At 42.0% G+C, this 13,265-nt stretch overlaps 1 protein-coding gene across 1 annotated transcript in view; it reads right to left on the bottom strand.

Moving 5' to 3' along the window:
- The window catches only part of CMTM4 (CKLF like MARVEL transmembrane domain containing 4), a 40,084-nt gene extending 27,441 nt beyond the window's left edge, over positions 1–12,643 (bottom strand). Inside the window, exon 1 of the mRNA XM_062586358.1 lies at positions 12,423–12,643. Coding sequence (XP_062442342.1) covers positions 12,423–12,608 — 186 coding nt within the window. The 5' untranslated portion in view covers positions 12,609–12,643. The remainder of the gene's footprint in view (positions 1–12,422) is intronic.
- Between the last annotated feature and the right edge of the window lie 622 nt (positions 12,644–13,265).

The raw sequence follows: 13,265 nt of genomic DNA, 5'->3' as shown, positions 1-13,265 counted from the left end.
TTTTTCTCAATTTAAATATATTTTTAGCATTAGAAATAATAAATTAACATGCAGACAATTCTGATGTTTTTCAAAAGCACAAATCCTCCAGTTTGTACAATTTCTGCACAGCTCACTGGAGTTGTCAGTCCTGTTCCCTGAGCACTACCAGGCCTGAACACGCATTCGCACACAAGCGCTACCGCCATCCCAGTTTGTCTCCATCGCTCACAGGATCGTGGTGATTTACACTTAAGACATTTGAATCCATCTAAGTTCCTCATTCCCCGTGCTGTGGCTCAGAGCAGCAAGGGTGACGACACTCTATAGAAACTTCAAAGGGGATAAAAGGCAGCTTAATCCGCACTAGCAACAGATGACTTCCTTGTACCATTTCCAACAGCACATCCATGTAAAATCAGTGGGCATAGAGGGTCTTACAGATCTGCACTACTAGACTCGCCCCATTTGCGCTGCCCCTTACCAGGGGGCCTCGGCTGCAGTGTCAGACACTGCCGTGTCCTTGTCCTGCTTCTCCCTGGAAGGGAGGCCACCGCTCAGGTGGCTCTTCACACCCTGCCCTCGACACCTACAACAGCACCAGTCTGCAGGGCAGGGCGGCAAGAAGAGTGAAAAGATTCATCCTACTGCCTCTACCCTCAGCCTCAAACCCCACTGATATACCAGCGGCTGGTATTTTGGCACATGTAAAATTAACAATTCAGATAGTTCTGCTTATCACTGCTTTGCATGATTTTGTGGACAACGCTGCGAGTGCATCTCACATAGTTACACCCAACTGAAACACAAACATTTGCTTAATGAACAAAGAAAAAAAAGTCACTTTGATCTATACATATTCTAGTTTTTATCTAAGATGAAGATTCAAACATACCTCCAAGATTAGACAGAACAAACATCATATGCCACACGTCCCATAAGAAGTGTTGTGGCTAACTTATCCTGTATGAACATTCATTTGAAAATCATACAGAGAGCAACATGTCAAATAAAAGCAAGCAAAGCACACAAAATATAACTGGCTTCTCCCAGTGATTCCCTTCTGTAAGAACTTAACCTCCAGTCCCCAGGAATTACATATACATTATAATTTCAAACATTTTCGTAAGATACGGGTGTTGCAAGATGTAACGAACAAAAACCCAAGATACTGAGTTATAAACTTCTACTTTTCACATTCCTGTGCTATATTATGCACTTGCCTCCAATACAAACTAAGGAAATGAAGAGCATGTAAGTTTAAAGGGTTATTCTGCAGAAAGTACACTAACTACACTGTTCTACACTGAATTTTGCCAATGACTTAAGCAACTAAATACAAAATAGTAAAACATATGAGCATTTTCCCCCTTCCTTTTCACTCTTTACTGCTATTTGAGGCTTAGTTTTCATATTCATTTTGATGGCTATGTATTTGCTAGCATAGCTTTTTATAGTCATCTCTATTATTCCAAACTTTACAGGCTACTCTTTCTAACAATACTGCCTAGTGCAAGAGAGCAAAGACTCCTCCGTGGGAGCTATTACTCAGTAAGGTCAATGGTCAGATAGTAAAAATCTCTCAACGGCTGGATTAACAAGCCTCGGCATACCCATGCCTACACGAAGGGAGCCAAGAGGGATGTGCCTCAAAGCAAACAGCTCTTACAGACTAACCGTTGTAATACTTCCATGTCAGACTTTGCAAAAGCAGCCTGGAGCGTTCATAAAAAACATAAACAAGTAGGCACATAACAAAAAAGTGGTAATTCTTAAAATGTAAAACTATTAACTTTCAAGTCTAATTTGACCATAATTTGAGCAGCATTTGCATAGCGTGTCCTTAGATATGCCAGGTAAAAATAGGTTAAAAAAGAAAAAAAACATAATGCATTTCTTCAGTGCTGCACTAAATAATTTGGGTATACTGACTCCTTCGTTTCTTCCTTAGCCACTGCCAGCTTTAAGTATCGGAGGCAGCGGGGAGGTGGAGTGGGAGAGATGAACACAGTATTTTCCCAGAAGTCCCATTTGCTATTAGACCTACTCAAACAAGCTTTATTAAAGTAGCAGAGTAGAATAACGACTAAAGGAAACAAAATGGGGAAAAAATCTAGCTTAACAGCTGAGCTAAAGAAAAAAAAAGTTTTAGTAATCACTCTCAGTCACCAAGCCAAGATATATCTTGTCTGTACATTACATATATAGAATAATCTGTCCATTTTTACTTCTATTAGCCAGAAAAGGAAAGGAGCTTTAGAGAAAGCCTACTAGCATGAATGTTAATATAAATAATATGGTTTGCAGAACTGTTAGCAGAAACAATAGAAGACTTGATCTGAAAAAATTCACAAGGTCCAAAAGCCCATTACTCAGGCCTTAAATGACAAAGGCAATCTTTTCAAACAAACCGGCTATGGATAGAGAAAATGACCTGGTTATAGTGTCAAATAGGGTAAAACCCCCGACAAATTCCTTCACAGAAACGTTAGGTGCAGAATTACAGCTTCATGTGAAGTAACTTACTGACTCATGGGAACTATGATCAAGGTGACTTTATTCCTTTTTTTTTGGGGGGGGGGGAGGGCAAAGTTCAGTTTTGAATACTTAAACACAAAATCATTGATTCACTGAAACTTTATTAAAGGTTTCCCTCAATCTGATAATACTACATAAAACCCCCTCACTTTAAAAGACTGCAGTTGCAAGTCTAAAGCTCAAAGTTGGAAAATGCCAAGAGTAAGTTTATCTTTCATAAGCGTTATTCTTTAGGCATTGTATACTATAGCATCATCTTTCATCCAAAGATAAAACATTTTTCCCCACTGTATTGTCACAAGGAATTGGTAATACAGTTGTTTTTCCTAAAAATGAATGGTAATTCTTGTTTACTACTTACTAGTGTCTTAGAGACTAGTATAATAGCTTCACTAAAAATCACTAGATTTGCTTCAGTATTTATTAGTTTAAGAATAACTATGAAATATGCTTAAGATAGCTTTTAAAAATTCAGTATCTTCTATTTTTATTTCTAATTTAACTAAACTACAAGAATCAGAAAAGACTTGAGGAGAAAGTGACCGAAAAACAGACTGATATCATTTGGCTGGCATCCCTCAAACACCACCAGTGCTTTACTTAACCACCCCACAAACTAATTCAAACCCATACTAATAAACATAATTTGGTTCGAAAATTACAGTCTTCCACTGTAGACTTCCAAAATGCAAGAAGAGATACTTTTTGAGTGAGTGAGCAAGAGAGAAAACATGTTTGTCCAGGAAAGGTATCTTATTTTTCCAACCTCTTATTCCCTAGTTTTCAGCAAGGGTACAGTGTCCTGCTTAATCCATTTTTCAAAATATGTTACTATGTCAAGCTGTAAAAACTCGTAACTTAACATACCTTTGCTATTTAAAATATCTGGAAACATGGGAGTCTTATTCTTGTCTTCAGGCTGCATGTGCATGTTCTGTATGGTACACACACGCTCACTCTCTCCTGGAACTCAGTAAGTTACTCAGATCACGCTTGTGTGATTTTTAAACAAAGTATAGAAGATTTGGTTATTCCACTACTTACAAGAATTCTCAGCTTAGCTCTTAAAAAGGAAAAATCAACAATTCTAAACTGGCTTCATGTTCCCATTCATGTTCACAGGCCAACCTGAGCTGGAAACCAGGCTAGTCAAAACAATATTAAAACACAGTACAGTAAATTCTGTGACAAACAGTAGGATAAATTAATTGGTTTTAAAAAGTAAAGGTGTACTCATAAAATTTGTTAATATATTAGATCTGTACTGCCTCATGTTTAACTAGCCTGTTAGGTTATTTTCAAAAGTCGAAGTACTATTTTAAGACTATTGGAATAACTCTATGCTTTAAAATCCTGTTTAATCCCAATTACGAGTAAACATCAAACATCTCAAATACTAAAACAAGAAAGGAATTTTAATGAGAAAACAAACAAGAACTTAAAGTAGTCCTAAGGAATCTATTAAAGTTTTTTGTTTTTGTTTAAAGGAAATGGTGCAAAATGTCCCTATAATCCCAATGTTCCCAAGATTGCAATCTGAAGGCCCCCTTAGATGCCATGCCTTAAAAGGCAAAAATAGTCTAGACACACTGGTAAAACAGAACATTAAAAAAAAAAAAAAAAAAAAAAAAAAAAAAAAAAAAAAAAACGTAGGCCAGAACATTAAAGCTGCCAGCTGTACTAGGGAATGTATGAAACTTTGAAGCTTGTCTTGCTGCTTAAAGCTGTCTTAACACTATTATATTGTAATATCTCATCCAAAATAGAAGAGCACTAACAAACCTTTGGGTAACTGCAAATCCACCTACCTGTGATTTTGTAACTAAGGAACAGATCTGCCTAGGACTACAAACACATTTGGTGCACTACAAACAGAGGACTATACAAGGCTGTTAACACTACAAAAGCCTTAAGACTGTAGCAATAAGGCCTCTGCCTTTCAAGTCACACGGACCATCACCATGAACAGAGACACTTCACAAAGAGTTCGTCCATTTTCCTATAATTCTGGGAAAACTTTTTTTACAAAGTATTTTGAAGATATCAATAAGTGGTGCCATTATATAAAACTAAAGATCCTAATATTTAATAAAAGGCTTCACCTACATTAGACAAACGGAGTTAAATGCCACAATTAGCTTCTTTTAAAAGAGTTTAAGATCAAACACCTAATTAGTTTCTTTTCAATGTTCAAGTGGTAGTATCACTTACTAGCATGAAAATAATTTAATGAGGCAAAGGTTACTGAAGGTTAAGACTCTTAACATTTAACTATTTCATGAAATTCACAACATCTGTGCTTGCTGGTTGCTTTGCTGAAGGAGCATTTCAGTTTTCAATGTACAAAACCAAAAAAAAAAATTACTAACATAGAAATACTTGTAGTCCATTTATAAAATAATTTGGTAAATAATTGCCAGAACATCACAAGAGTACCACTATATCACTGGCAGATTTGCAGTATTTTAAAATCAGAATGTTTACTTTAAATAAAACTAGCAGCAGAAGTATCACTGTATCCAATTCCACATCTAAGTACAGGACATACTTCCACATATTGGGTACACTGTTGCTGTGCTTTTAAGCTATCCTGTAATGAAGGGAATTATCAAGAACAAGCTTAACCGATTTGCAAGCTAGATCTTTCACGAATATAAATGCAAGAGTAAGAAAATTTAAAGAAATGTCTTGTTCAACATGTTTTGGTACCTATTCTGCATAGTGTTTGTGATATTCTGCTTTTGCTTTCAGCCTCCTGTTATTCTGAGTAGTTGACTGTAGAAGTTCAAGACTCCTAAATATTATTTCCATTTTTTTAAAAAACAACTAACAAGCCACCCTAACATTAAATGTCTTTCTAAAAACAATTAAAATTACTTTTTTTTGTCCAGCTCTAGTTTAGCAAAAGTAACTACTATCATTATAGACCAGCAGCAATTATTATGGTGTCTACTCAGCGTCCATTTAGCACTCTTCACATACAAAATTACAGTACAAAATTATTTGTTGAGGTCTAGAAGCAAGGCCTGTATTTCTGAAATAAGAGCATGTGACGATAACTACTAGAAAGCATACAAGTTGATTTGACAAATGATGTATTAACTGGCATCAAAAGTAACTGGTTCCTCCCATGCTGTGTTACAAGAAAAACACAAAATCTCTTAAATTTCAGGCCCTTCTCCTTGTCTCCTTATTTCAAAATACTTGTTAAGTCATTAGGAAAACTCATCAGCATAAAATAGATTACCAGAAAGATTATAAGAGACAAAGATAGCTTTCCAAAATAGAATTCCATTATAGGATGGCCCTCGTTACAGCACTTGCAATTAGCATAATTTATCTATTACTATTACACCGGCTTGTTATGGGAAAAGAAAAATATAGCATATATATTACAGAGACTATAGAAGTTCCTTCAGAAAGCAGAATTTAAAATTATCCACTGTCTCAGAGAGAAACTGAAAACAGGAATTTGGAGTTCCACAGGACAACAGTAGACGATATTTAAGATTCACTATAAAAGGGACCCAGAAAAACATTCTCTTTGCTGTAAAAATATAACTTCTTTAGTTGCGTACAGAAACATTAAAAATAAGAGCTAAACAGTTATCTCATCATTGTTCCTTCTCTGGTAAATGTCAGTATAAAAATATCACATGCAACAGATCTAAACCTTCTAAACAGAAACCTTTCCAGAGAGGAATCAAGAGATTCTGAGATGCTGAAGAGACAGTCCACCTAGTAAATAGGATTTCTAAGTATAACTTTGATCCTTTTAACATTACAACAGTATTTCTAAGACCAGATGCCACAGAGCAACCAGTATCTGACGTAACACTAACATCTTCTGAACAAGAAGCTACCAGCACCACTAAGAATCAGAGCTCAATATACACTACGCAAAGCCACACACTTAGAGAGGAGTAAGGTTCTCACACAAACAGCAATTTATTGTTTTGAAATTAGAAGAGAAGAAAACATGGCAGATACTGTTAATTACAGAATGACTAAGAAAGGCATTTCTGGCAGAGGTATGAAAAGTGACAATATCATCATACACACTGGTAAAACGCACTCAAGAAAGTTACCTCCATTCTGATTATGTTTACTCAAAAAAAAGGATGACTTCAGTTAGAAAGTGGTGCACAGTAGTAGCTGGATAATCAGGAGACCAGAAAGCACCTCTTATGAGTAAAGTCCAGAATTATCTTACTTTGTCTAACAAGATGAAGGCTGACTATGACAATGCTGACACTAGAATAGCTAGCTATAAATTCGCTAGAATTAATTTCACATGAAAAATTAGAAGGTTTCTATACCTCAAAAGAGCAGAATGAATAAAAACTAACTTTAAGAGGAAACTAACACTAACGGTACAGAGCTGCCTGTGATACTAAAACCTGCCTTAGAAGACTTGAGATTTCTCCTCTAGTGCTCTGCTTCTAGCTGAGACCACTAAATACTTTAAAAGGTCTGGTTTGACGACTTAAACACTGAGAAATGACCTTACTATGCAATAAATATGACAGAGAATGGCATTAAACGTCCTCTACCAGGTACAGTCGAATTTCTTGTAGCTTAGTTATTACTGTATTTACATAAAACCAAACTTCATGACAACTAATGTGAAAGAAATCCTAATTTATTTATAATCACATTCTGTGCCTAGCTAGTAACTTCTATTATTTACAAAACGACAACTGCTGGTAAAGCATCTGATTCCCTACTCTAAGAACCAACATACTAAGTGGAAAAAGATCACACTGTTGTCCAGATGCGTAAGAATAATACAGATGGACCATGAGACACAGAGATGAGGCAAGACATACTGTAAGATATGAAGTAGTGGTTTGGGGGAGCAGAGGGGGATCCATCTAATCCCCCAGAAGTGATCAGAATGAGACACTAAGCTGAAAGCACCAGAATACCTCAATAATTAAATGAGGTAACTGAATACCTCATATTAGTTTTCAACCTGATTCTAGTTAATAATTAGCTTACTCTTCGAAGTATAAATGTTATTACTCTTCTTAATATAATTAACAGTAACAATTCTCAATAGCCTTATTACCCATGTAAATATGTATTACAGGTTTTCTGGCTTTTTAGTTCTTCTTGCAATAGATTCCAAGAGCAAAGAATTTTAGTGTAGCCCTGAACTTAATTAATTTCTGGATCCGGAAATGCATAATGATAGTAAGCCACAAAACAAGTTTTTCCAGCATTCAGCTGTTCTCCACAAATAAGGATTGGACACTTCATGTTCAAAAAATTGTGAGCACAGGACCTGCTATACCCAGCAGAGCTAAAGTTCACTTATCCCAAAACCTTGCCTCCTGCAACAGGCAATAGCATGTGCCTAGGGAAGGCAGCAAGACTGCAGCAAGCATGCCACAATACCTCCCCGGTCCGCTTGGCAGCAACTTTCAGCTCAGAGACCTCCCAAGTAGAAGTATTATCTTTTTTAACAGCCTGATGTATTTCTGCAGCAAAATCTTGTCTGTAGCAACAGACACATCAGGAAAGCAAATCTACTAGGACTGTCCTAACCACAGAGGTCAGTCACCACCTATCACAAATGCCACCCACTTCTAAGGTGGCACATGATAAAGGGTTTGGGTTGTTTTTCCTTCCCTTTCTCTCCACTTGCAACATCCCTCAGAAGGCTCTTTTGTAATCTTACTGTTCCAGTTAAACCATTCCTAACTACCACCAACATCAGAAAAAAAATGGTTAGGAACAATTTTTCACATCAACATCAACTAAAGGTGATATATTTTACTTTAAATCAAGTGCCTATGGAAACCTGGCAGGATCCTGATGGAAATCAAGGATCCTGTCAGATTCCGCCAGGTTTTCTCATAACTCACCCGGTGACCTGACAAAAAGCCAACCAGGAGCTACAGCTCCAGAAGAATCCAACAACCAGACAACTCAGGCACTCCTGATTTTCCATAGGAATTTCAGTGCAAACTACCAACATCCAATTCTAACAATAGTAATATCCTTGAAGATGCAGAAGATAAATATGAAGGAAAAATAAGCCTGCATATAGAAAAGCTGAAGTGAAAAATAAAGTGAGGGAAAAAAAAGCAAACAATCTCACCTAAAGTGAAACAACGTCCAGTGACTAACACTACCAAAGATTGGTAGGTGAGAAGTGGAACCTGCTAACTAGCTTGTCTCTTTTGGACTCCCGATTCCTTATATAAACAGCTTTATTAAGCAAGCACTCTCAGAGAGAGGCAAGGACATTCTCCTTAGGAAATTTAAGAATAAGCAGGCAGAAGCACTGAAATAATCTGAGGATGTCCATATTAAAGTTTTCCAAGAGTATTTGTTTGATTGTACAGTAATCTCCATGGGAAGTAGTAAGGCGCTCAAAAGCATGAGAAACATAAAACTGTGCCAGACAGTAATGAAAATGAACTCTAAAGACCTTTTCTGCAGCAGTCTCTAAGGACAGCTCTATAATCTCTCACCACGTACAGTACAGTAAGGTACTAATTCATCTGAACACTGGAAAGTCAGTTGAGACAATTCCCATCTACACTTCAACTTCCTAAAAGGAAAAATATTTTTTTGCATAGTACACATTGTCCTAACTTCTCCTTGCCTTCCATTTCAAGTTCAAATCCTCATTTCCCCAAAATTGTAAAACTCCACATAACTAAGTCTTTCTCCTCCTTTCTCCCCCATTCCTGGTGACATCTGAGCTCTCCCAGACACTCTACATCCTCCCAAAAACTCCTGTCCCAATACTGGCCAACACTCATCACCTTGCTTCCTTCAGGTATCTTCTTTAAGAGAGGCCTACAGCTCTGCTCCGACCCCAATTAAAGCAGATCACAGATCCAAATAAACACACCATCTTTCCTGGTTCACATGCTTGTCACTCCTCATCTTTACCTCCTACACAGCCTACTCAAATTATGTATTTCTCAGGTCAGATTCTTCTCTTTATTTCTAGTCTTACCTAAGTAATATCAGACATCAAATAACCATATTTAAAGAAAGAACAGTACTTTTAGTTGTATTAATACTTAAGAAGGACAAAATAAAAGGATTAGAAAGTATCTGCTGCTGCAAGCTGGCAGAGTTTCTTCAATTCCTCTTTTACAGAATTATTTCAACAGAATGATAAGACAAAACACAAGCAAAAGGGCTGTGTTCTGAACGCTCACACGTCTAACAGTAAAACATTCAAAAGAGAGAATCAGTTCAATACCAAGTTCTTCTACATGGGCCCATTTCATTACTTCCTTACTATTCTTCTTATTTAATATTAATGACTATTAGCAGACAGTCGTATCTACTACATAATTGCTAAGCTCAGCCTTATATACTAATAAGAAATCCTAATGTGTTAAAACATGTTTTTCTTAAGTCTGCAAGCCCAAAGTAAAACGAACAAAAAAATAAAGTACTATTCCATCTTTTCTAGGTGTCAAGGGAGAAAAAGTCAAAAAAAGATTCCAAAGAGCTGTACAATACTGCACATGAATCATTAACATCATAATCCATTATCAGAGTGCCTCCTTCAAAGGGCACTTTATAGCATAGTCTCTGGCAATATTAATATTATTCTCTTCATCTACATCTCTCTTTAAATTATTCCATATGCCTAAACTGTCAGACAGCATTTCACCTTGTTACAAGTCCAGTAACAGTATTTTGAATCAAAAAAGACAAATTTTCAACAAAATAAGAGCCCTACAAATATCTAAGCCTCTATTTTCAGCCATTTCCCCCTCCTTCTCTGTTCTTGCTTCTTTTGACAATTCAAAACATGCATTTGGAAAAAGTCAGGTCGGTCATAGTCAGTCCAAAAGTTACAGCTCATGAGACACCCCTGAGAACGAGCAGAAGGCACTTAAACTGAAGATTAAAGTAAGTGGCAACATCTGTCTTAAACCAATAACTTTTTCTACCAATCACGTATTTTAATACAAATCCTGATGCTTAACAAAGTATGTGCATTGTAATCTTTCCTGTAACATTCTCTTTTACTAGAATATATTTGGAAACATTTTATGCTAACCAATATAGTCCTTTTTTTGTTTAATTCTCTTGTGTGCAGCAAGGGGAGTTTCTCCCCCTCCCCTTTTTTTAAGGGTTATAGTGCTGTGCTACGGACTTTAAAGCCTTTACAAAAATACTGTAGAAACTAAAATGTATTATTATTCAGTATTATAATAATTAAAATAATTACACTTGGCAAACAAGTGAATTAAGTGCACGCTGGAATGTTTTCTCTTTTCCTTCTTTTCCAGAACTGCTATTTTCCATCAGTCTACAAAATTCAGTAGTCTGCTCTATTAGTCATTAGACTAGTAGATGAAATATACATAGCTTTCTTTGAGTGCAAACAAAATTAAAAGTTACAAAATAATGCAGAAATGAAACACATCAAGATGGTGCACATCTTTTATTACCTAGTTTATTTCCCTGTTAGTTTCTGATCTGCCAGATACACACTCTCCTGCATGCAACAGGTCAAACTACTACTACTAGAAAGACACAATGTATTATCCAATCAATCCGAAGATCTTAGTTCACAGAGACTTCTTCCTGATCTGCTGCTAGTAGTGACGTACTTGCTCAACAGATAAGAAAACTCCCATACCTACAACGTCATTACAGTCCTTTTTTTCTCATGTCTTTCCTTACAAGACTTCTGAAAATGTCAGAGGCTTCGTGCGCGTACCTTTCCAACCCGTTCCAAACCCACAGGAGTTCGGCAGTACAGGACTCACCTACGCACGTTCAGTAATCGCTCATTTGAATTACAAGCTTTTAACATGACTCGCCCAAGTCTATCACCGCGGGCAGACTATTTCAGCGTATTAGAGAGCACCACCCCAGACTGCTACCACACTGACGGCCTTTAACAGTTCAGAGACAGGTAGATGTTGCTTAGCAATGGCAGATCCTTTGGCTTCAGTCCGGAAAATACATAAAGCGAATGCAGCTAGTCCCTGTTGTTAGAAGACTACTCAGGCAGCCAGCTCGCTGCTGCAGCTCGCAGAAGGCAGATCCGGTGACACAACGTGGAGAGCAGAGTAAAACCAAACTGCACCTCCGAACCCCGCGTTTTCCCGGGCGTTCGCGGGAGCGACCCTACGAGCAGAGTCCTCCTCCAACCCGCGCTCTAGGAAGTTTGAATCCGCTCACTGCTGGAAGCAGGGCACCTTGCGCATGTTTTACGTGAAACCTCTGTCTCCTCTGGCAGCGTTTCCAGCGCTGGGGCGATGCCCGCGAAACCCGAAGGAGCGTTCCTCCGCCCAGCCCTCGGCGCACCAACCGTCCCGCTCCTCCGACAGGCGGTTCCCGCCCTGCAACCCCGTCCCCGGCGGGCGCCCCGCGCCCACGGAGCGCGGCGAGCCCACCGAAACGGAATCATCTTTACGGTTTAAACTGAAGTGTCTAATGTGCTGAGACGGGGCGCTTTGGGTGTTTTTTTTTAACCGCACGTTTACGCAGCGCCCGCAGCGGTACCCGAGCACCGCCCCGGCCCTCAGGCTGCGGGCAGGCCCGGCGAGGCGCGCAGGGCGCCGCGGCCAGCGAAACGCGACAGCACCGCCGGGCGCGGGCGGCGGCGGCCTGCGGAGAAGAGCGCGACGCGCCCGCCGCAAGCCCCCGCGGCCGGGCTAAGGGGCGGCCCCGGCGCCAGGCCGCCCCGCCGCCGGCGCGGGCCCGCGGCGGCTGCCGGGAGCCCCAGGCGCGCCGCCGCCGAGCCCCGCGCCCAGGCGGCGCTTTCCCCGGGCCAAACCCGGGCCCCGCGAGGCGGCGCCGGGCGCCTCCGCCACAGCGCCGCCGGCACCTGCGCGCCCCCCCCCGCGCCCGGCCGTTGGGCGCGCGCCAGCGCCGCGGCCGCACCTGGGCGCCGGCCGCGCGGTACCTACCACCTCGGCCAGCTTCATCCTGCCGAAGGCGCCGCGCACGTAGTCCGGGTCGCAGCGGACGCCGCGCAGCCCGCCGCGCTGGCTGACGGGCTCTGTGGTGGGCTGGTAGGGGCTGCTGGCCCCCGCGATCATGGAGGTGCTGGACGCCTCGCCATCGAAGCCCTCCAGGTCCTCGCCGTTCCTCATGGCGCCGCCGCCGCCGCCGCCGCCCGGGCCCGCCGCCGCCCTCGCCTAGCGCAGCGCCGGCTGCATGGCAGCGCCGGGCGCCGCGGCGCGCTGCCGGCGCCGCCCGCTCAGGCGGAGGGGCGCGGGGGCGGCGCGCGCAGCATGGTGCCCGGCCCGGCCGCTGCCGCCGCGCCGCGCCTGGCCCCGCCGCGCGGGGGCGCCCTCGCCCGCCCCGCGGAGGAGCTGCCGAGCCGCGACCCGGCCCGCGGGGCGGTGCGGAGCAGCGCGGAGCGGAGCGGAGCGGTCCCCTCCCCCGGTCCCGGCACGGCAGCTGCGGACGCTGCTGCCGCCGCCGCTGCTACAGCCGCCGCCTGCTCCTCCCCCTGCGCGCAGCGGAAAGGGCGGAGAGAGCCCAGCCCGCCCCGCCCCGCCCGGCGGCACCTGCCCGCGCGGGAAACGCGCCGCCGGGCCGAGGGCGGGAAGCGAGCGGCAGCCGCGCTAGCGCTGAGCTTCCTTCGATGCTGTGGCCTCTCCCCGCCGCTCCGCCCGGGCCCTGAGAAAAGGCCGTGCACAAACTCACCGCGCCTGCGGCGCCGCTGGCCGAGCGGGCTGTGTTATCTCGGAAAGCCGCGCAGCGCCCTTGACGCGTGCCTCGGCGTCCCAGGCCGGTTACAGCTC

This window comes from Rhea pennata, chromosome 13, assembly GCF_028389875.1.
Source record: "Rhea pennata isolate bPtePen1 chromosome 13, bPtePen1.pri, whole genome shotgun sequence".
Taxonomy (NCBI): Eukaryota; Metazoa; Chordata; class Aves; order Rheiformes; family Rheidae; genus Rhea; species Rhea pennata.
Note: the sequence above shows the minus strand (reverse complement) of the source record. Positions and strands in the feature narration are given on the sequence as shown.